Source organism: Natrix helvetica, assembly GCF_964273705.1.
Source record: "Natrix helvetica genome assembly, chromosome: 1".
NCBI classification, from domain to species: domain Eukaryota; kingdom Metazoa; phylum Chordata; class Lepidosauria; order Squamata; family Natricidae; genus Natrix; species Natrix helvetica.
The window spans coordinates 124,435,552-124,460,938 of NC_138548.1; the positions used below are offsets into that span (position 1 = coordinate 124,435,552).

Consider the following 25,387-nt stretch of genomic DNA (forward strand, 5'->3'; position numbering starts at 1 on the left):
CTAATTAAATATGTATCTCTCAATAAGTGTTCATCAGTATTGATAAATGTATGAATGCCTCTAGTAAAATGTGGATAGTTACTGCAAAAACAAAAAACAAAAAAGGGAGTGCATTCTGAATGGAGATACTATATATGTAGAAGGCGCATGTTATGACATCATTCATTCTCCTAATGCAGTGTTTCACAACCTCCACGAATTTAAGCTGAATGAATTTCAATTACCACAGAAATCCCAATCAATATGCTGACTAGAGGAATTCTGGAAATTGAACTCTACCCAGCTTAAAAATGCAAAGGTTGGAAAATAGTGTACTAATGTATTTCAAATGAAAGGATGCATCATTGTCAATCACTGTTAATAAATGATGCTATAATCATTGTTACAGAACATTTTGTTATTCCCTGAAAACTCTTTGTATCCATTCAAGAAACACAAGTCATTGTGAGTTACTTGCTACTTTAAAATATGCTCTTTATTTTTATTGTAGCAAATTCACTATTTATTCTTTAAAGTTTGTTGTCTTTGTTTCCTGATATCTACATTTCAATCAAAAGCTCCTGTTATGTTTATAGGAATTAATTTTTGGCTAATTTTATTAGATTTTTCTTAATTTTATTAATAATAGTATTATATTAGATAATTCACTATGTCCATTGATAGCATTATTAAATAGTCAACTATCTGCATGGTTTGATTCAAGATCTTTATTACAGAAGGAAAACATTATCTTGAAAATGCAAAGCTTCGGGAAATCTAAATAAGATTGCAATCTTCAGCAGACTTACATGGAAATAAGTATCTGAAATTGATAGGACATACTGTATTTTAAATTATTATGATTGGGCTGGGTAGTGTAGAAATCACTAATGTCATAAAGAATATGATATCAATCGTTCCATGTTGGAGAAAGGTTTACCTCTCTACCAAATACTTACAGCTGAAACTGTCGTGCATAAAACTAGGCCCCAGGTATTTAGGGCCATTCCCCATTGTGAGAATCATTAACCCAGCCACAGTGGAATTGAAACTTCCCCGCCTTCTAGGGAAGGTACACCCAGTTTTCCATAGTAGCCTACTGAAGCCAGTGGTTAGGTTCTGAATTAAGGCGAGCAGCTCGGGTAGCCCCAGGCCCCATAGTGATGGAAGGGGAGACCCATTATGAGGTAAAGTGAATCCTAGATTCCAGGGAAAGCTACAATACTTGGTTCAATGGAAGAGATACCTTCTATCATCTGACATCTGAATTATAACATCCTTGCAGCCAAGGATATTGAAAGAAATATAATTAAAGGTGGCATGTCTGAGCTTTAGAGCATCACAATATGGAAAATGCATTGTCAACAGAATATGTTTATGTGTAATAACATGTATTGTGTAATAATATGTATTAGGTCAGCTTTGAATTTCTTTAATTTGTTTAATGAATCAAATATTTAAATATCCACTAGGAAATAGTTGATCATTTTACAAAGACCATCCATGCTGCTACCCTTATTGTACAACTATATAAATCAGAATTGTCAGGGTAATGACAATTTAATAGCTAACCATAAGGCTGTAATTTAATAGCTTTGCAGTAAGGCTGTAAACCAAGATGATGACATGAGAATGAGTCAGCAGGGTTACTGCCACTTTAAGAAGCTGTATATATAAGGGAGGCCATATGAGGGTGTATCTTTCTCCTCATGTACTGTATTTTGCTCCTGAATTGTCTCAAATTATTAGTCACGCTGTGCACACTCTGACAAGAATGATTGCTCCACTGTAAACAGGAGCTGTACTTGTCCTTTTTTAACAAAGAATATGATGCTTCTATATTTTTTTAAGCAGAATTAACTTTATGTGTTAAAGGCAAGATGAAAATTTATACGTAAATGTTAATTGTATAAATAGTCCTTGCTGGAATTGAGAATGTTGTATATCCAACAATGGTGCAAAGAGAATTGAAGGGTCCCTAAGTTTTCTAACCACTACTAAGTGTTGAATTTACTGAAGGTGGTATAGGATAAAGAAAAAATGTAAGAAGCAAAGATGGCAAAAATATGGTTTATCAGAACAGAGAGTGTTTTTCAAGGATCTTTGAACATGTTGAGGCAAAATTCAAGGACCAGCTGATGAAGGGAAAAAAATTCTCAACTCTACAACAAAATTGTTGATAGATATTCCTTAAATACACAGGTGATGTGATTTAATGCCTTACAACAAAGTGCACATGCCCCTACGCCTGACCTCCATAGAGGCAACCGCCATTCTCAAATTACTATCATTGTATGGTGGGTAGCGCATTCTGTTGATTGCTTCCAGGCCTATGTAGCGCAAGAGACAGCCACGGAAGTGAGTAAATGTGTCGAAAGTAAATTTGCCGTGGTACTTGCCCAATCCACTGCATCCTGCAATATTAAAAAAAATTCAGATCAAATCTTGCACACACTCATATTTTAGCTGACAATACTTGAGCATCCCTTGTAGTTATTCTTGTTCAAGCTAGATAATAGCTGCCTTTAAAAAGCTCTTTTCTCCTAATACTTACCTCAAAAGGTTTTATATTCAATGGATATTGAACAACTACTCTTAAGAAGAAACTAAAGAAGAGAATCCCATACAGAGAAACAAAACTGGGTTAGATAATAACTTCCTGGCTGCTTTGTTTCATGATTGGTGGACTACAACTGCCTTAATCCCCAATAAAATGGAATTATTGTTTTTTTTTAAATTTATCAAATCAAATGTTGATTTACACAGCGTGTTAAGCTGTGTTTAGTGTAACGTGACCCCATTGAACCAGAGCTGTTTATATTTTGATCTTGTTAGCACCACTTACAAAGTTAAAATAATGAGACTCCTCCCCTTAATCCCTGCTTTCCAGCATAATGTATAATGTGGACTAGGAGATTTCATGCTCTCTCGTTTTATTCATAGGTCAGATAATCTGTCATCCTTTCAGTGATGTTTCCTTAACGCAGGGGTGTCCAAACTTGGCAACTTTAAGACTTGTGGACTTCAACTCCCAGAATTCTGAAAGTTGAAGTCCACAAGTCTTAAAGTTGCCAAGTTTGGACACCCCTGCCTTAACGGATACCTCAATGTCTTCAACAATTGGCCCAGCTTCTAATAAACTGCCTTTACTGGGGGGGGGGGGGGGGGAAAGCTGGGATACATTCCGAGAAGTATCTGCCTTGAAAATAGCTCATGTTGAACTGTAGAGCACAATCAAGCATCAGTACCAAAACTGTTTTATGACATTTTGTGTTATGTCCTAAGCTGTTTTATAATAATCCTATGTCATAAAATGATTTTATTTAATTTGCCAAAGTTCAATTTCACTGGAGTCCTGAGTTCCAGATTTTTGATGCATTCTGTAAGTTAGCCCATTTGAGGTACCTTGAGTCAAAAAGTATGTCCTGTGATTGGTGCCCTGTTTTGCCCAGTTAAAGGTTACATGAATCAAGTTCTAGTAGTATATAGATAACCACCTAGTTTATAGTACAGAGGGGAATTTACTATTTGAGCAATTTGTTTTAGCCTGCAAATGGTTTAAAATTAACTTTGAATGTTTTTTGCCTTTAGTCTGATGAAAGACATCATCAAGAGGGAGAACTTGTCTGTTGAGAGGGAAGGATAAGGATAGGGGTAAGAAATAAAGAGAACATAGAAAAGTCATCGTACCAATGCCACCAAATGGTAGGGTAATCAATGTTGCTTGCAACAAGACATCGTTACCGCAAAAGCCACCACTGTTAGTACGGTCCAGTACCTCGTTCACAACCTACAAAGAGAAAAAAAATAGAGGAGTATTAGGAATCCCATCCTTAATCTTCCAAACATGAGTTTGATCAGGTCCCAGCTTTATAATAATATGGGACATGATGCAAACAAGGGTCTTTAACCTTTGGGCCACTACGAACATTTGAAATGTTGAAAATGTGCCACAGACACACTCACAAAATGGCTAACATTGTAGATGTAGTACATTAGCAATTGGAAGGCAAAAATAAAGATTTTCTATGAATCTTAGTTAAAAAGTTGAGAGATTGAAAATGCAAACAACCCCTTTTGGGCTCACACATCCTGTTTTCTACTCCCATGCTCTATTCATACAGAGCCATGAGCAATGGATGGAAATAAAAATGACAAGTTTGGTTAATATCATCAAAGCCCTCTCTCAAGCAAGAGCTTTACAGCATACAGGTAGTCCTCGATTACAACCATTCATTTAGTGACCGTTCAAAATTACAGTTGCACTGAAAACAGTGACATGACTGGTTTTCACTCCCATGGATATGTATCAAAATTCAGGCAACTGGCATGTAAGAGCTGTGGTGCAGTGGTTAGAATGGAGTATTGCAGGCTAATTCAGTTCACTGCCTGGAGTTTGATTCCCATCAGGCTCAAGGTTGGTTCAGTTTTCCATCCTCCTGAGGTGGGTAAAATGACGACCCAGATTATTGGGGGCAATATGCTGACTTTGTAAACCGCTTAGAGAGAGCTGTAAAGCATTGTGAAGCGGTATATAAGTCTAAGTGCTATTGCTATTTATGACAGTTGCAGTGTCCCAAGGTCATCACCATTTGAAACCTTCCCAGCTGGCTTCCAACAAGCAAAATCAATGGGCAAAGCCAGATTCATTTAATGAATTCATGATTCACTTAACAACTGCAGTGATTTGTTTAACAACTGTGGCAAACAAGGTCATAAAATATGGCAAAAGCCCACTTAAAACGGCTTTGCTTAGCAACAGAAATTTTGGCCTGTATTGTAGTCTTACATCCAACAGTACTTCAGGATTGTCTCAACTTCTCCTTCCAGATAAAGGGAAAGTTGTATTTTTAAAATGCAAATGCAGAATTCTGGGTCACAGAACAAGAAATGTCAGTGCCTGAATTGGGAGGGTGGGGTGTGGAGGATGCCATCTCTCCACAACCTCTGATAAATAGCTGAAATTACTTTCAAGAAGTTGCAGGAGGCTCAGGGACATAGAAAAAGAGGACTTTGCTTCAGGATTCAGATTATTAGGAATAGGTGACTGCGATGGTTAGAGATTGTGCTCATTTTTAACAACTTCTTTCTCTGTATTAGAAAACTTATTCTTTCTTATTCCTATTTCTCTGGAAAGTTACAGCATTCTGTATAATTTGGGAGTGAATTGAACATTTATTCTTCTCTTTGCTAATTTCCTGGGATCTGATACAGAACTTGAAAACTGTCTTCTCCCAAGCTTACTAATTACAGCAGACAACCACAATCTTGTGGGCTGTCAAGAGCTTTGTGTGCATTTTGTAAATTGGATGTTATATATCCTAGCTTTTTGAAAATGTTGATTGTCACTTGCAAAATTGATTTGTCCTCAAAAGAAGAAGAAGAGGCTGAGCTAACTAGTCACATAACTTTATGCTACGAGGACAGGATGGCACATTACAGAAATCATTTCATTTTCCCCTGTTATTTATTTGCCTGAAGGACAATACATGTTATGGGAGCCTCTCTCTTTCCCAGACCAAGGATGGAGTGAAACTCCTTGGAAAATAGTAAGGACACAAGCAATTATCAAACAGATGCAATCTTGGAAGGAAGGGAAGAATGTATAAACCTAGCAGGCTTCTGGGAGAGGACATTTGAAACGGGAGGAGGATATATAATATCCACATATTGTCTATCCACAATCTATAACCTGTACAATAACTCAAAAGCAAGTCAGAGTTCAAACTCTCAATTTATTATTTGCTTAATTTTGTCCTCTTTGGGATTTTCAGTGTAGTTACGTGGTTGTATTTTAATTTAGCCCAGGAGTGGGTTCCAGATTCTTTTACTGCCAGTTCGCTCAGGGATGTGCTTCGGGGGTGTGTGCACTTCAGGGGTGCGTGCACTTCATGCGCACTTCAGGCATGTGGACGCTTTATGTGCACTATGCGCATAGGTGCAGTAGTGAAAAAATGCTTCTGCGCATGCACAGAAGCAAAAAACAAGCTAGCAGCAGTTATGGCACCGCCAATAGAACCACTTCGGGAGTGTAGGCGGCTGAGTTACTACCTACTCAGCCGAACCAGGCCGAACCGGTAGGAATCCACCTCTGATTTAGCTACACCTCTTCTTCTGGGAGTTGGAAATCAATAACATATTTAGAAAAGTTCTGGTCAGAAGAAAAGTGACCTCTCAATAATTCTATGTATCAAACCTTTTAAAACACCATATGATTTCAAAGAAGAGAACTGCCTTAAGCACTTGTGCACAGTGCAGGGAAGAAGCTGCCATGCACGTTGTACAAAGTCTTGATTTTTTGGGTGCCAATGGGAATATTGATCTAGAAAATCCACATTTGATCTACATCAAGGCACAGAAGTCAGCAGTTACACAGAAAAGGGACATCTGGGCCAATTGGAATTCAAGAGACTACCAACCTCAAGAGGGTTCCATGTGTCCCAGAATGTCTACATAGGGGCTCTTGTGGTACAATAGAAGGGAAAACATCAGTATCCATACCAGAACAACTTTATGGGTTATGGGAAATAATCCAGATTCTCCCAGATACAGTATGCTGTAGCTTAAACAATATACCTTGGAATCACAGGAAAAGGCATACACAGCTAGTGGGCGATCTCTGCAATTGATGAAGTGTATGGCCTCCTCCATATCTTTCACAGTGAATATTGGCAGGATGGGTGCAAGAACTTCCTCTTGCATGATTGGCTCCCATTCCTTCACATCTGCCAACACTGTTGGAGCTGTAATGGGCAAAAGAACACATCAAGACTTATTCTATTTATATACCATAACCTTATTTGGAGAGCTTTTCCCAGGTCTTCTCTTCCAATATGCAAACCCAGGAAAACATGTCTGTCTTCTTGCTTTATCTTAAACAGACTTTCCCAGTCTGAGACTTGCAAGATCAGGGAACCATGAGGCTGGAAGGACAAATGGATGTCCAATCTTTTCTTGAAAACTTCCAGGGCTGAAGCATCCACAACTCCAGGAGGCAAGCTGTTCCATTGTTAATTGTTCTCATAGTCAGGAAATGTCTCCTTTAAATATCACTTTAACAAGCTTCCACCCATTGCTTCTTCTCCATTTTCCTGATTAGGTGCAGGACCTTTTCTCACTACTGAACTCCATCTTACTGGAAAGGGCCCATTGCTCTAGTCTGTCAAGATACTTCTGAATCTTCCAAATGAGCTCCCCTTCTATCCACTTCATCTACTCGAGATAATTAATAAAGCTGTTGAGCAATAGGCACAAGACGAAACCTTGAGGTACCCCATTGCATGTCTCTCTTCATTTATTTATTTATCAAATTTATGTGCTACCATTTAGACATTGTTACATTGAGGGATACAGGCTGAATGTGGTGATCAGCCAATTGCAAATCTATCTGGTTTTGTCTGTCCCAAGTTGTTCTATCTTACCGAGAAATAGACTATGGTCTACTTTGCCAAATGCCTTCCTGAAGTCTAAGCATTTCTAAGTCTAATATCCACAGCATTTCCTTGAGCCACTAATTTAGTCACTTTATCAAAGAAGGCAATAAGGTTTATTTGGCACAATCCGTTTTTAACAAATCCATGCTGGCTTCTCTTAATTGCTTTGTTCATTTCTTGGTGCTCACAAATTCTCTGCTTGATTATCTTTTCTTGGATTTTCCCACGTAATGATGTCAAGCTGATTGTTCCATTTCTTTTCCTTTTTGTTTTTGTTTTCGAAAATTGGAACCATATTAACTCTTTTCAGAAGTCCTCTGGTACTTCTCCAATACTCCAGGACTCTGAAAGTTTTTGTTCAGTAATTCTGAGATCACATCTACCAGTTCTTTTAGGATCCTGGGATGTAAACCATTTGGTCCTTGCGATTTGAACTCAGCTAAAGTGGAGAGGTATTCTTTTATAATTTTTTTGTCTATTTTGACCAACTTTTCTGTTCTGTCTTCCACAATGCTATTTTTTCCATGAAGACATTACAAAGACAGAATTATCGTATTTTTTGGAGTATAAGACGCACCTTTTTCCCTCAAAAAAGATGCGTCTTATACACTGAATACAGCATTTTTTGCCTCCCGAAACCCTGCCCCTTCACAAAAATGGTTGTACATAGCATTTCAGAGAGCTCCTGGGGGCTGGGGAGAGCAGAAATGAGCAAAAAATAAGCCATTTTTGCTCACTTTTGAGCCACCAGCCCCCAGGAGCACTCTATAAGCCTCCCAAAGGCTATCCATGCCCATTTTTTAAATTGCCTCTTCAAAACCTTGGTGCGTCTTATACTCCGGTGCATCTTATACTCCAAAAAATACGTAAGTAGTTTCATATTTTCTCTGCTGCCCAGCACCATTTTGCCATCTTGTCCAATTAGAGAACCTATAATTTCCTTGACTTTCTTCTTATTCCTTACATTTTGAAAGAAACTTTTTTGTTATATTTGACATTTATTGCAAGTCTTCGTTCATTTGGAGTCTTAGCTTTCCTGAATCCAACCTTGCAGATTTGGGCTATTTGCTGATATTCTGTTCTAGTTATGAGCCCCTCTTTCTAGTTACTTGTCCTTTTCACCCCTCAGTTTGTCCGAGAGCTCTTTATGCAAACATGCTGGTTTTGACTGGGGGCTTTTTTCTTTCTTTCTCTGTAGTATTGTGTTTGATTGGACTTTAATAATCTCATTTTTCAGAGTTTATTAGTTTGTTGAAAGTAGCTTTCTTGGACTTTAACTTTCAAAATGCCAAGCCTGTGTGGCCAATGACAGTCCAACACATTTGGTAAGCATCAACTTGGGAGGTTGATCTAAATCAAAATCATGCATTCTTAATAAGCTTGATTAATTGATTGATTAATTTGTATAAAAGCAGACACAGCCCAAGCCAAGATCATAACACTATGCCTGATTTACTTTGGCCATGTTATGCCTGTGAATTCATTGGAGAAGGCAGTAGTGCTAGGAACGGTTAGTGGACAAAGGAAGCAGCAAACTAAGAATATGCTGGATTGATAACATCAAATCTGATGCAAAGTTGAACATACAATAATTGAATTAAATGGTGCTTGACAAAGTCACATGGAAACCATTTGCCTATAAAGTCACCAAGAGTTGGACATGACTAATTGGTTAAAAAACAATTGATTATGTACATAATAGGAGCCATTTTCGACTCCTATTGAACACACAGATTTCTCTAAAAGCTTACTAGATAGTGTTCGTGAAATGTCTTCCTGTCTTTCCCAAACTCCAAACCTTTCCTCTTACTCTTCCTCCAGTTCTATGTTATATACTCACCAATATAACGCTCACACTCATCAGTCTCTCCACCAATGGCCACCCGGCCACATTCCAGCAAAGCTTGAGCACGCTTGAAATGCCTATCATTGACCATGCGGCCAAAATCAGCTGACTGTTTGGGTTCATTTCCAAAGAATTCACAGATAGCTTGGCGCAAGCAAGGCATCAATCTCTCCTGTGTTTCAAGTGTACAGATCACATAATCTGGTGCAATGCATGTCTGTCCAGCATTGAGGAATTTTCCCCATACAATTCGGTTGGCTGCATTCGGGAAACAGCAGTTTTTATCCACATAACAGGGACTTTTACCCCCCATCTCCAGAGTTAATGGTGTCACATGTTTTGCTGCAGCGGTCATGATGATCTTTCCTACACGGACACTCCCTATAAAGAAATGGCAAAAGTTGGGTCAAAAGGCATACTCTGCACAACTCCCATCCAGCACTGGGGGCTCAATTCTGTCTTCAAAAACCACCTATATTGGTTTTTTTTCTCTAATACTCTTCTATAAAGATCAGCAAAACTCCACCAAAAGAGAACATCAGCTGAAGGTAAGTAGCGCGTGGCAGAACCCAGAGAGCACTGAGCCACAAGGGCAATTGTGCAGCTCCCCAAGGTTCGCAAGTCTTGGGAAACAGTGTGAGGCGGACTTTTTGAACGGCAATGGTGCCAGGGCTGAAGTCAAGGCCCTGGCCTCTGCTTCAGGTCCAACCTTGGCACTACCGTCAAGAACTGCTATTCATGGTGGTCTGGATGGGAAGGCGATAATGTTCCTCTGATTTTGGTGTGAGGTATGTGTGTGTGTGACATGCAGTCAGTATTTAAGTTAGGTGTTTTCCGAATTCTTGACACATAAGCCCCGCAAAGGTTGCCATCACTGCCCTGGGTCTAACCTGCCACTGATTCAGCTGTATTGCGATAAACATGGTAAAGTTACTTAACTAAGACACATGGCAAATTGCAGCACTCTACACAATTTGATCTAGAGGTATTGTAATTAGCTACAGATAAATTGTACCGGTGTGTGTGTTTAAATAATTATCTTAAATAAACAGAACCTTAAAAGATTCAATAGTTGAACATTAGTTTACCACATAGATATTTGTATAGTCATTAATAATCAATTTTTTTAAAGTTATACTTTTTAAAAGAATAACCTGAAAAGAATATTCAAGAAGGAAAAATCACCTGTATAGAAGATATAATCAAACTTATTTTCCAGTAATTTTCCTGTTTCTTCGGGACCAGCTGTCACCACAGCAAAGGATTGCTATAAAATAGAAAAGGAAGTTCACCTCTAATCAAACTAGCCTCCACATCACACAGGTGGTATTTTTTGTCCCTGAAACTTTGCAAGGCAAAAAGCCTTTTGAGAGCAATTTGGAGCAAGAAACTGATACATTAAATTGAAAGGAAATTAAGGTTTTCCTTAAAAGGTTTTAATTTTAAAATGGGTGATCATTTTTTATTTAGTGAGAATATGGTTAATAGGGACCTACGGGTTTTTTTCCCTATCTAACCTTGGGAATGGAATTGTCCTGCCTTCATAGTACTCTCCTAAATTCATTCTTCCTTTACCTATCCAAAACAGTATTTTGTTAAAGTAATAATATATACTTAAGTCCTACACTGCGCTTGGATTTTAAGAAAAACAGGAAGCACATAACCTACATCCCAAATAAACTGACACTGTGTATCCAATTGTTAACTGTACATCGCCCTTTTGCTGTGGCTGGCTGAGAGAGTCTTCTTCATTTCCACTGAAATCAAGAGGCTAGAATAAGCATCGTGCACTTTGATGCTTTAGTTGTAATCCTCAGAAGGTTCCACCACCACCACCACCACAGTCGAAAGGAATATATATATATATATATATACATACACACACACACACACACACACATACATACATACATACATACATACATATATATATATATATTGGAAGGAACTGGAGTAGAAATAAACTCATCCAGCTTCCAAAAACAGATTTAAAAATGGAGATTAGTTCAGATCCAGAGTTTTTCCTCAATGGGCCCAAGGAATTGCCTTCTCATGATTAATTAAGACAAAGGCAAAAGAAAAGACAAATCAAAAATCCTCAGCTTCATTTTGATTTTTTAACAAGATAAACTGGCAGATGAAGAACTCACCGGATCCAGATAACAAGGCAACGCTTCTGCAAGGAGCCTTTCAGTGCAGGTGCTCACCTCCGAAGGCTTGAGAATCACACAATTCCCTAGAATGAGAAGAGAACGCTTTACCATCCACCAATACCTGGATCTCCTGGAAGAACGCCCATAAGATCTCGTGTCTGAAATGAAGAAGGAAATAGCTTCTCACTCACCAGCTGCAATGGCTCCCACAAGGGGCAACAAAGTAAGCTGGAGGGGGAAGTTAAAGGCTCCAATGATTAGCACCACACCATATGGATCCTTGCGAATGAAGGCACAATCCAGCTGTGTCATCTACAGAAAAAAACAGAATAATTTTTCAGATAGAAAGTCCACCTTCAGTTTGATGAGATAACATATCCTTTTGACTTTCATCCCCATCCAACCCAAAAAGCATTCCTTTTCATTTGTTCTCCCACCACTCAGCTTCTCTACTTACTAGGTTCTTGCTCACGCTTTCATCCTTCATCCAAGAGTTTAAGTTGTTCAGAGCATAGGCCAGTTCATTTCTGACCATCAAAACCTCCGTGAGCTCAGTTTCAAAGCAGGGCTGTGGAGAAGAAAGACAAAATGAAGTGCATCAGTGATGTCCATACTGAGTTCAGAGGCGAACTATTTAGCAGTTCTTCATTGAGTAAACTTGTGTCTCATTCATGGTAAAGTTTTATCCTGCCATCATCTCAAATGATTCTTGAAATGTGATATTTGGTTTTTACACCAGGATATGGCACTAAGCTTAGTACTCTAGGTTCTTAAAAATTAATCAGGCAGAAGACTCACATACAAACTCAACTACAAACAAAACTATGTATAGTTAGATGGCTGACTATGCAAAGAAATCAAAGCCTTGATAAGTTTAAACTTTTTCATGCCACTTTTCTGAGATACAGTACTTGGCTGTACTCTTCATCATTTGTTGACTGCTCAACTTTGTTTACATAATGATTTTCTGTAGCCTGAGAGCCAACTTGCCACCTTCAGCTCTCATGGCACATACAGAAAAACATTGCTTCCTTTTCATAATTTTTTCATGGAAAATCTAACAAAGAGAAAAATAGAATAGCTGTATGTTATCTATGTTTATTAACTGGCAAGCAAGCGCTTCATCTACAAGTCCCCTCTGAGCTGTCAGGTGCTCTAAATGGATAGCCCACTCACCTTACGTAGGTCCTCACACAAGGCATGCTGGATATCGGCCTGTCTTTCCTCCAGAAAGTGACTCAGGGCCTCCAGCTGTGTGACACGATACTCTCTTGGACGGGTCTTTCCTGACATCCAGGTAGCACGTAAGCAATCCACTAGGCCAGCATAGGGATTTATACTAGGAGAAAACAAACACTCATAGAATCAAAAGAGTTATGGAAGAGTCCCACTCGTTTTATCATTTATGTTCATCCTGATCCTGCAAGGCTGGATGCCCTGTAACAGTGGTGGGCTGCAGGCAGTATGCCCCAGTACAGGCGTATTGGAGCCTGCCCAGAGCACTGGATATCATTCCAATACGGTGCTCTGGAGGGTCCACCCACCCGCCCGAGCTCCTTACCTATCTTTTAAGGCTTCTGCGCACGAGCATGGTGTGTACAGCACCTGCGCGACGCTCCATGGAGCAGCTGGAGCGTCACGGAGGCTCGCGGAGGTGCTAAGACACATGTGGACACCGCTGAGCCCGTTCCAACCGGTACCCACCACTGCCTGTAAGAACTGGATGGATAACCATGTTGTCTTTCTTTACTTTATTAATACAGTCCGGGAATTTCTGCCATGATTCAATATCTTTTTTGGCTTTCCAATCTATATATATAAGAGCAAAATACCTCTCACGCATCATTGTGAAATCACCAGAACTGTAAAGCCTACAAAGTTAAAATTTGGCATGTACCGTGTTTCCCTGAAAATAAGACAGGGTCTTATTTTCTTTTGACCCCCCCAAATAAGTGCTTGGCCTTATTTTGGGGTTGGTCTTATTATTTTTGAGGTGCAGGAGACGATGAGCGTGGTCACCTCATGGCTGCTGCTGTGTTGCAATATTTTGGAGGAAGGCTTATTTTCAGGGGACGTCTTATTTTAGTCCATGCGCTCAAAAGCCCAATTGGGCTTCTTATCCAGGGAGGTCTTATTTTCAGGGAAACAGGGTATGTTCCTCTTGGCTTTAGGTGCTTGCTAAGAAAGGAGTTTTCAAAATGACCATCAGATCATTAGTATTTCATGTATTATTACTAACACAAGAGTTAGACTGAGGGAGAGAAGGGGATAAGATAGAAGAGGCCTCTGTGGGGCAAGCCTGAGGGAGAGAAGGGGATAGGAGAGACCAATTGTAACTACTCATTAATTTTCAAGCTGTAAGTGTCGATTTATCAAGCCCGATCACATAGTTTCGAAGCGGAGCACGGGTATCCATCTGGTACTTAATACAAAGACTTCTACTTCAGGCAAGACTCAAAATAATATTTTTCCTTTTGTCCCAAGCTTGTGTCATTCTTTTTCTAAAGAATGTCATTATCTTATAATGCAACTACTGGGGCCTTGAACCGGGTGGCGCCTTTGCGGCCTCTCCGGCGGCAACGATCCACCCTAGCCCCTTGGTTTACTGAGGAGCTGAGGGTGATGAAATGCCGCAAGAGACGTCTAGAGAGTCGTTGGAGATCCTCTCGCTCCGAATTTGATCGAACACAGGCACAAGCCCATTTAAGGATGTACCTTGTGGCATTGAGAGCGGCCAAACGCCAATATTGTGCCACTCTCATTGCATCCGCGGAGAACCGCCCTGCCGCCCTGTTTTGGGTGTCCCGCTCCCTCTTGTTTCAGAGGCCGTGGGAGGCCCCTCTACAGGGCAGGGCAGAGGAATTTGGTAAATATCTGCAGGATAAAATCGCTCAAATCCGGAGAGACTGGGTTCCTGTCAGTGGTCCAATGGAGACGCCCATGGCGAGTCTTGAGGTATCGATCTGGGAGGAGTTTGACTTGGTTGCCATCGAGGATTTGGACAGATTGCGTGGACGACTGCGACCCACCACATGTTTATTGGACCCGTGTCCCTCCTGGCTTGTACTGGCATCCTGGGAGGTTACACGAGACTGGCTCCTGGGCCTAGTGAATGCTTCGTTGGGCGAGGGGTCTCTCCCGGCCGCCTTGAAAGAGGCGGTGGTGAGACCCTTGCTCAAGAAGCCTTCCCTGGACCCTTTGGAGCTGGCCAATTATCGTCCTGTCTCCAACCTTCCCTTTTTGGCGAAGGTTGTAGAGAGTGTGGTGGCCTACCAGTTCCCACGACATCTGGAGGAAAATGATTATCTAGACCCGCGCCAGTCCGGCTTCCGCCCCGGTCACAGCACGGAGACGGCCTTGGTCGCGTTGGTGGATGATCTCTGGAGGGCCAGAGATAGAGGTTGTTCCTCTATCCTGGTCCTATTAGACCTCTCGGCGGCTTTTGATACCATCGACCATGGTATCCTGCTGCGCCGGCTGGAGGGGTTGGGGGTCCGGGGCACCGTCTTGCGGTGGTTCGGCTCCTACCTTTCTGACCGGACGCAGCGTGTGTTGGCAGGAGAAGAGAGGTCGACCCTACGCCCCCTTACTTGTGGGGTGCCACAGGGGTCGGTCCTCTCGCCACTCCTGTTCAACACATATATGAAGCCGCTGGGTGAGATCATCCGTGGTTTCGGGGTGGGATACCATCTGTACGCTGATGATACTCAGCTGTACTTTTCCACCCCGAACCACCCCAACGAGGCCATCGAAGTGATGTCCCGGTGTGTGGAAGCCGTATGGATCTGGATGGATGACAACCGACTCAAGCTCAACCCCTCCAAGACAGAGTGGCTGTGGGTACCAGCCCCCCGGTTCAGCCAATTAATTCCATCATTGGCCATTGGGGGCATTCATCTTGCCCCCGTGGAGCGGGCACGCAATTTGGGCGTCCTCCTGGATGCCCGGCTGTCCATGGATGACCATGTGACAGCCGTGGCAAGGGGGGCGTTCCACCAGGTTCGCCTGGTGCGCCAATTGCGCCCCCTACTGGACCGGGACGCCTTACGCACAGTCACTCATGCGCTGGTGACGTCTCGCTTGGACTACTGTAACGCTCTCTACATGGGGCTTCCCTTGAAATGCACCCGGAGGCTACAGTTGGTCCAGAACGCAGCTGCGCGGGTAATTATGGGGAGTACTAGGTAGTCCCATGTGACACCGTTCCTGCGCGAGCTGCACTGGCTTCCTGTGGTCTATCGGGTGCGTTTCAAGGTTTTGATAACTATCTTTAAAGCGCTCCATGGCTTAGGACCTAGTTACTTGCGGGATCGTATTCTGCCCCATACATCCCTGCGACCAATTCGCTCGCACAGAGAGGGCCTCCTCCAGGTGCCGTCCACTAGACAATGTCGTGGGGCGGCGCCTAGGAGTAGAGCCTTCTCTGTGGCGGGCCCAGCCCTGTGGAATGACCTCCCTCCGGATATTAGGAATACCTCTGACCTCCGCTCCTTTCGTATTAAGCTTAAGACCCACCTATTCCAAGCAGCTGGCCTGGCTCAACTTTGATCTAACCATATCGCTCCTGACGGGTTTTTAACTGGGTATTTTAATTATATTTAATTTCTAGGGGTTTTTAAATACTGTATTTTAATTGTTTTTATTTATCAGCCGACCTCCTCCTTGTGTGTGTCTCAGTATATGTCTCTGTTATATGTTTGTTTTGTCCACATATTTATTTCGTATGTTTCATTGTACGCCGCCCCGAGTCCTTCGGGAGAGGGTGCGGCTAAGAAATAAATATATTATTATTATTATTATTATTATTATTATTATTCTTGGGCCACAAGCAAGAATAGCTGCCGCCATACTTTTCTCATAGTTTTCTTACAAGCTTGGTGATATCCAGATAATAATCAAAGCTTTTTTTCTTTCATGTAGCAATAGATTCTGACCTAGCATTTAGATTATTGGGATTGAAACTAGATGTTCTCCGTGGTCTCCTCCAGCCCCTTACATTCTTTGATGTTACTTTAAATAATTCACCTCAGCTTGCCATTTTTCAGGTGTTCAGTGTGAACAGGCTCCCAGATCCTGATCACCATTGCCATGAAAACTGAATAATTTGCCTGGAGAAGAAATGTGCTGAACAAAATGGGACAAACAGGATGGGATAAGAAGAGGATGCTTGAGCCAGATTTTAATTTGCTTCCTGCTACTGTTCAAGTTTTTAAAGCAATATTTGGTATGTTTTAATTTTTTGTGCAGGGTTGGTAGGACATGCTAAAATGTATTATAATTGAATATGGTTCTCCATTCATCCAATTCCAAGTTTGCATGATGTTCTTTTTCTAATTACCAAGAGATGCTGAACCTGGAAGAAAAGATTTGGCCTACTTATGCTTTCTGCTCATTTATATATATGGACACTTTTGCCTAAGTCACTTAGTTCAAATTACTGTAATAGACTTTACAGGAGACTGCCTTTAAAGCCCACTTGAAATCAACAACTAATCCAGACCACAGTGGCATTGGGTGTTCCTAGGTACACCCACATTACATCTGTACCGCACAAGCTGCACTGGCTTCCAGTTTCCTTCTGGGTGCAATTCAATGTGCTGGTTATCAACTTTAAAGCCCTACATGGCATAGTCATGATCACTTGTAGGATCACTCTTTCTGAGAGTATCTGCCTATCTTATTATCTCAGAAAGGAGAGGCATGCTCCAAGTCCCTTCGCTGCAGGGGTGTCAAACTTGCAGCGCATGGGGTGGATGCGTCATGTTCTGGCCACGCCCACCCCGTTTAGCAAAGGGGGGAAGTTGCAATACATCACATGATGACAATGTGTCAGCGTGAATTTGACACCCTTGATCTAGTGAGACATTGGAGGTGTTTCTTTTCCATCACTGTCTCTACCTTATGGGACATTTCCCCCTCCCCCATCAATTCAACAGGCCCCCACCATTTTGGTGTTCTAGATGGCCATCCAGATCTCTCTTTTTTTTAGCCAGGCACTGGGATAGGACAGAATAAAACAGGCAGAACAGAATTAAGGTAATTGGAACTGACTGGACAGCATCCAAAGTGTAAGGTGGAAGGTGTTTTGCTTTTATTTGATAGTTTTACAGTTTCATGCTTATGTTTTATAGTTATTGCTGTTTGTGAACATCCAGAGTTGTTTAAGATGGGTGAAGTCATCTAAACAAATAAATTAAACCCCTTTCTGAATGAAAACTTGTCCTGCCATAATTGTATGTCCACTGCTTACCTATAAACCAATTTAAGTTCTCCATAGCATTTTACCTGGAAAACTTCATAATCTTACACTGTGATTTCTCAGTATGGATTCTAAACACCTGAACAAAGCTACTTGTCTGTTAAAGAAACAAGAAAGGCAGGAAAGCAGCAGAGTATTTTGGCCAAGGACCAGCACACTTAAGTACATAGAAACCAACAGACACATATCTGGATGATGCAACTCAACTGCTACTCCAAAATAATGACTTCCACAAGAGTTCCTATTGTGAACCTTGGGCTGTTGAATCCTATTGGTTTGTTCATGTTGGCTACAAAGTGATACAAAATACCTTTGAAGTCACCCAATAGTGACAAGTTGCCAAGACCTTTGCAGAAACTTCCTGGACCAACTACAAGCCCCATGCCTGAAGCTTGCTAGAGTCCCAGGTGTCACCCTGTCTTTTCTAAACTTGGCAACAAGATCGGTTGCTTTGTAACAGGGGAAGTAATTCATGCAGAGGAGTAGTTAATATAGACAGCAATTACAATGACTTTTTAAAAGTCAGTTATCCCGATTATTTGTATTTGCCTGGCAAAAGGTCTATGCAGTTTATACAATAGGCAGAGAGTGAGGATGGACAATGTTTCCAAGAACAGATAAGCCACATTGGAAAGAATCAAGGCAGGATCTATTGAATGTTGTCTTATAATTTTTAGTACTTGTTATTAAAAGTACAGACCTGTTTTTAGATAGAGACAAGAAATCATATTGTCCCACATACTAACTCTAACATACTTCTGTAATGTATAAAATGTGTCTTCCTTCATCTTTGCTATCCTCTTGTGAACACAATTTTAAGTGCTCTCTCTGGATTTGTACATCATGCAAGTCCATAATGTAATTTTGCAGTTTTGATGTAACATGTTTTGTGAACTCTGCAACAAAGGTTTTAAGCAATGTTTACAGTTTAGCATGTGTGAACCTTCTCACTATACTCTCAGTAAATCCCTAGGCCCAGACGAACATGCTCCTGATTCTCCACCGTATATGACATAGTTTCATGCCGTATATAGGTAGTCCTCGACTTACAAGAGTTCATTTAGTGACCATTTGAAGTTATAACACCACTGAAAAAAGTGACTTATGACCAGTGGTGGGTCGCCAATTTTTTTACTACCAGTTCAGGCGCACACGGAACCCTTCTGTGTATGCGCAGAAGCGTTCGGGCAGGTGGGTGGAGTCTCCCACTGCTGCTACTACCGGTTCGCCCAATCTGGGCCGAACCGGGAACAACCCACCTCTGCTTATGACCATTTTTCCACATTTACAACCCTTGTAGCATCCCCAAGGTCGCAATCAAAATCCAGATGTTTAGCAACTGACTCATATTTATGACAGTTGCTGTGTCCTCGTCATGTGATCATCTTCTGCAACCTTCTGGCAAGCAAAGTCAACGGGGAAGCCAGACTCACTGAACAGCCGTTACTAATTTAACAAGGGCATTGATTCACTTAACAACTGCGGCAAGAAAATTGTTAAATGGGGCAAAACTCACTTAACAAATTTTTCACCTAGCAACAGAAATGTTGGGCTCAATTGTGGATGTAAGTCGAGGGCTACCTGTACTTACCGGATTCTGATTCTTCCATTTTACCAACAGATTATCACACAAACTGAGCTCAACAGAAAATACAGTCTAGTAATTTGCAGAGATCTCACCTAACCCGTTTTCCTCTGTACCAGTTTCTTACCTAGCGGAGCCTTGACCTTCGCTGGAAGTGTCCTGGGGTTTGTTGCCCTTTGGATGGGGTTTCCCTGCGGAGCAACTCCCACTTGGGTTTTCCTCAGGTTTTCTGTTTTCTTGTCCTCTGCAACCTTGCCCTGAAGAGCCACTTTGGCTGGAAGCATCTTGGGGTTTCTGGTTTTGTTGTTGCTTCATATGGCTGCTACTTTGCATGCCACCTTGTTGACTGGAACTTTCCGTGCGATTGCACTGGTTTCCCTTAGTCTGGTGCCCTGAACTCACAGTGCAACTTCTGAAGGGAATGTCGTGGAATTTGTGTTGAGTCAAAGCGGCACCTCTCTGACCTTGAGATTGCCTGGATACGTGTTGTCCTGAGCTGCTACTCTGCATTCCGCCTCGTTGGCTAATACTTTCCGTGAGCTTGCACTGATGTCTGATAGTCTGCCTCCCTGGACTCACACAGCATTCATCTTCCAGAGGAATTTCATGAAGTTTGTGTTCAGTGAAGGTAGCACATTGCTGGTCTTCAGATTGCCTGGATATATCCTGAACTTTGCCCCAATTTCCTTGAAATACACTTTGCACTACTTGTCCAGCTAGAAAAAGAGAAGAAAAATAATCAGATGCACTCTCTTGTGGCTATTAATGTCTACACATTTTCTCTGTATAATTATTAATGTTCACTACTTCTAATAAAAGGGAAAATATATCTATATTCATTACTAACTCAGTTTCAGGAAGTTCTTAATTTATTAGTCCTATTCTAGGCCAAGGTATTCACATCTGTTGTATTCTATTTTGAAGAGAACAGGATTTGAGGATATGGTCACAAGCTGTGAACCATTTCAAGCCATTCCCTGCCACTTCATAAAAATCCCAAATATTTTAAATTACCACAAGTATTCTTGAATGCAAAGGTAACAAACCACATAAGCAGTGAAATGAAATGATAGAATCCATAATGTCATTTTAGTGTGTAGAGAAAATAACATGTTTAATGCTTTAATGAATTGCCAATAAATTTACCACCCATAAATTGAAACGTGGCATTGTAAAATATGGCTTAGAACAATTTTATTTTTACTTTGTTTTTAAATTTGCACTTTTAACCCTAAATGATGTATATGGAATCCCATATCATTTATCTCTGTCTCTCTCTGTCTCCTGCAGTATCATTTGTGTTGTTTGTGTAGCCCAGTCTTTCATAACTGTGGCTTCCAGCCCAGTTATATGGACTGCAATTACCAGAACGGTAAGCAAAAATACTGTTACAGAATTCGGGGAATTGTAACATATACATGTTTGGAAATTACTGAAGTGAGAAGGGCTGATGACATACATAAAACCAGCTAAAGATTCAAATAGCAAATTGTGTAAAGCAGGGGTGTCCAAACTTGGGAACTTTAAGACTTGTGGACTTCAACTCCCAGAATTCTGGGAGTTGAAGTCCACAAGTCTTAAAGTTCCCAAGTTTGGACACCCCTGGTGTAAAGTATCCATAATAGGTTAAGATACATGAGTTGTATAAATAACTTATCTGATGAATACATTCACTTAGAAAATTTCCCCAGGGCTAATTTTTCATGCAGAGAAATTCAAGATCAGAAGTAATATTAATTGTCAGAAAGGAAAATGACAGGGAAGATACATCAGTGAGACCAGTATCCAGTTATTTTCACCATAGTTCCCATTCTTTTTTAGACATTTTGCATGACTTGTGAGATTTATGGTACTCTATGACCTGGCTTGGTGCTCTTTTCTCCTTCAACCACTAGATGGACAGGACAGGCCTGAAGAAGATATAATTACAGCAAAGTCGGAAGAGTTAAGAATCTATGGCTCTCTGTTGTTGATCTATTGACAATTCTTATCAGCATTAGCTAAAACAATTAATGGTTTTGGTTTTGAGCAATGTAATAATGCCATTATATATGGATAGTCACAGGTTGCCTATATCACACAAATATGGAAAAGCTGCTGAAAATAAATTCCTTCATATCACTCTTTCTTTTTTATCATATACTGTATAAAATCACCATGCTAACCTAGGGTCAAGTATTGAATACTGTAAGTAAAAAAAATGATGTTAATTTTCTGATTTGGGCAATTTTGGTATATACGTATACAGTACTATTTGGGGATTTAAGTATACTAAAACTCAACTTTAAAAATGGAGAGAAAGGCAGTGATACAGGAAAATTGGATGGAAGTGGTGATATTGACTTTGGACAAACTGATAGATAATGAAAATAAATGTTTAACATGCTTTATGTTAACAGATAAATATCAACCACCAGATATAACTCACTGACAATACTTACAATTACCAATTTTTTTAACAAGACTATTTAGCATTTTAAGACACCTGAGATACTAGAACACTTGTTAAATCCTTTAAAATTAAAATACCTATAATTAATTTTATAGATATTTGTTATCTAGAGGTGGGTTCTTACTGGTTCGGCCCAGTTCAGCTGAGTAGGTAGTAACTCGGCCTGCCACACCCGCAAACTGGTTTTATCTTGTTTTTTGCTTCTGCGCAGAAGCGTTTTTATAGTACTGCACATGCGTGCAAATTATGCACGTGTGCAATGTGTCCGTGAGCAAACCAGCAGTAGCAGCAGCTGGAACCCACCCCTGTTGTTATCACATTAAAAGTTGTATAATGTTGATATGCCATTGTTAAGAAATGAGTGAAATGAAGAATTAGAGATTCCTACATTATCTAAAGAATGGGAGAGGGTGTTAATTTCTATAGCAAGGGTGTCAATGGATCTCAAATTACAATTTATACAACCAAAAGTAATACTTAAAATTGATTGGCTCCATTACATTTGCATATAAAACGACTGTCAAGAACAGCATTTTGTTGGAGATGTAATAAGGATAACGCTTCTTTAAAACAGGTTTCTACAATGTCCTAATTTGAGGTGTAAACATTGTTGGGAGAAAGTGATGAACAATATAAATACAATTATGCAACAAAAGCTAAATTTTTCAAATTTTGAATTATATGCCCAGTAGATTTGAATTTGATAATTGGACTACATAAAAGGATTCTGTCTGCCCTTTCTATGGCTAGAAGTCTGATATTTTAGCATTAGAAAGATATGTGTCTGGCTCCATTTATTCAATGGTTTGAAGAGCTGATTGCCCTTGACCCTTATCAGCATCATGTTGCCGATAGATCTAGACTTTGTGTAGACAAATATGGGACTCATTTATGCAGAATAAAGTAGGGCAAGATGGTTGTGTAAATGTATTAGAAATGTGTGTGCATTTAAATAATATTTGCATTAAGCAAGTATATATAGAATTGTAATTGTTTTTAGTTACAATTAGAAAAAATGTCATTGTTTTTTTTATTGTTATATTTCTTTTACATTTCTGTTAGGTTTAGGTTTAGATTTATTTGGATTTATATGCTGCCCTTCTCCAAAAGGACTCAGGGCGGCGTACAACATTAAAAACACACATCACAAAAGTTAAAAAAAAAAAGATTAAACCCATTTCCAAAAAGACCAAACCAATTTTTTTAAAAAAGAAACAATACATTTAAAATAAATTAAAATTAACATTAACATTAACAGGCCAGGCCGGCTTGCTGGAAAAGCCAACTTTTTAGGGCGCGTCGGAAGGACCGGAGGTCGGGGATTATGCGGAGCTCCGGGGGCAGCTCATTCATGTTACATTTTATGTTTTTTTTCTTTTTGACTATGTATGTAACATCATCACTATCATTTTTGTGTTTTGCTCTCTATTGTTGTTATTAAAAAGTAATGTAACAATTACTTAAATAAATAAAGTTCCTTTTTGACTCACTATGTTCCCTCTACACCTCGTCCCTGGGGACAATAACCGGATGCCATAACTTATTCTTAAATATGTAGTCCAAAGTATTTTATACAACATTCATTTTTACAATTATTCTATGACATGTTCGTTATTTCCATTTTATAGATAGGAACCTGAAATTGAGATATAGTAAGATGGAAGGCACAGCAACAGGTTCCCAATACAGGGACCCATGCTTTTCGAATCAACCACCAAAATTCATGCAGTATTCGTTTTTACAATAACTTTATAACACGTTCAGTAATGGTATCCTATTTTCTTCACTACCGGTTCAGTAGCGGGAGCGCTGGGCATGCACAGAAGGTCCGTGATGACATCTGGCTGGGTGGGCGGAGCCTCGCACCACCATCGCTTCCAGTTTGCCTGAACCGGTGCAAACCCGCAGAATACCACCTCTGAACACGGCCCTTATTTCCATTTTACAAAAAGAAACCTAAAATTGAGATATAGTAAGACTGATGGAACAATAACAAATTTCCATGATAGGGACCCGTGTCTTTCAAATATAGTACCAGAATCCAAGTAGGCTAAGCAATGAGTCTCTCTCTGACTGATTTCTACACCATGCTTCAAAAAGCTCCAATTATATCCATTCCCTTTCTTTCTAAACCTCTTATCATAAGACAGAGAATCTATGATGCTCCAGAAGTTGCTGACTACCAGCTGCCAACATCCCTCAGTTTGCTATGCCAGCTCAGGTTTCTCTGAAAAATGGTCCATCAACATATGGAGAACCATCACGGCTTCTTCTCTGAGATCTGAACCATAAAATCTTGGAAGATAATCTGATTTATGTTCTCTTAACATCCTGGAGCCATAGCTGAGCTGGCAATAGGTTTCCCTTTATCAGAGTGGCACAACATGGTATCCTCCAGGTATCTGAAGCTAAAAAAAATTCTCTTGCCCCTCGCCATGGTGCCTGTAGGAAGAGAAAGAAAATTCAAAACTTCTGTAAGGCACCAGATTGCCATGTCAGCCTTAGGAGGAAAATATGGTATTTGCTTCCAGCCTCTATGCTTCTTTGGTACCTCTTTCCATTGTTGTAGCTTGTATTCCTCAGCCTGCTTCTTTCTGCCTGGCTGTTTCTGGATGCAAGCAGTAAGTGGAAGTTTCCTCTTCACCCTGTTTATTTCTGGAGAACTGTTTTTTACTTAGGATGCTTATGTTGGTTTGTATTCTTGCCACTTCATTTCTGGCCAAGCTGATTGGTTGTTAGCCAAAGCCCTCTTGCATTTCATTGGATGTTGAAGGTGCTGTGGGTGTGGCTCTGCAAAGCCACAAGAATGAGAAGGGAATATTCAGTGCAAAGGATATGACTGGAAGGGTGGAGATAATCCATATGGAGCATGTGAAGGCTGAGCTGGTCTTTTGGAACTATGTGGGCAGAGACAAGGAAAACAGGGAACCTCGGGGGTGGAGGGTGGGAAAAGCACAGGAATGGATCCTAATAGAATAGGAAAAAATATTAAATGTATATGCCCCCAAGAGTTGCTGGGAATCAGTCAGCACATTAGTTTGGTATATTATCATCATCTAGGGGATCTAAAACAAACGATTCTCTGTGCAAAGCTTATTTGATGAAAGTAGGTACAATTGTAGAGAAAGAATCAGCTTCCACTCTTAGCATGCATGATTTTAAAATATTACAAAGTTTTAATATTTAAAAGATTGAGAAATGAAATATTTGCACTGTGAGCCAGGTAACCTCCCTAGCAATGCAGTAGTGCCATGGGAATCATTCTCTCCTTGCACCTTACTCTGATGCTCAAAATCCCACGTTTCTCCTTCATCAGCCACAGGATGGCTGGTATTCTGGAGAAGACACCTCTCCCTTCATGTGTGGAGTTCTTGGTTCCCCACCCCCCACCTCCAGAAACTGGAGTGAGCCATAATCTTGACACACCAGGCTCCTATCCTAATCCTGCACATGACACAGGAATCCTGACTGCCCAATCACCACTATTATGTCTTCGCACCTCTGAAAATAATTACATCAAAGAAAGATGTCATCTTTCAGGATATAATGAGAGTGCTTTAGAGTTCCTATCCTTGAGCAGAGCTCTTAATTGAGCATCCTGTGCTAGAGAGAACAGGTAACACTGGAAAACCTTTGGCACATTTAGGGATGCAGCTATAGGAGCAGCTAGAAGAATCTGC

The 25,387-nt window shown here is 40.5% G+C and overlaps 1 protein-coding gene across 1 annotated transcript; it reads right to left on the bottom strand.

Moving 5' to 3' along the window:
* Window positions 1-775: 775 nt before the first annotated feature.
* Window positions 776-24,386, bottom strand: LOC309384453 (aldehyde dehydrogenase family 3 member B1-like). Its single transcript, XM_081938025.1, has 11 exons — window positions 24,259-24,386; window positions 19,383-19,971; window positions 12,588-12,750; window positions 11,869-11,979; window positions 11,603-11,723; window positions 11,409-11,494; window positions 10,444-10,525; window positions 9,253-9,639; window positions 6,556-6,722; window positions 3,670-3,769; window positions 776-2,393 (listed from the first exon to the last, which is right to left on the bottom strand). Exons 1-11 carry the CDS (start codon window positions 24,266-24,268, stop codon window positions 2,200-2,202), a joined length of 2,010 nt encoding a protein of 669 aa, XP_081794151.1. The 5' UTR covers window positions 24,269-24,386; the 3' UTR covers window positions 776-2,199.
* Between the last annotated feature and the right edge of the window lie 1,001 nt (window positions 24,387-25,387).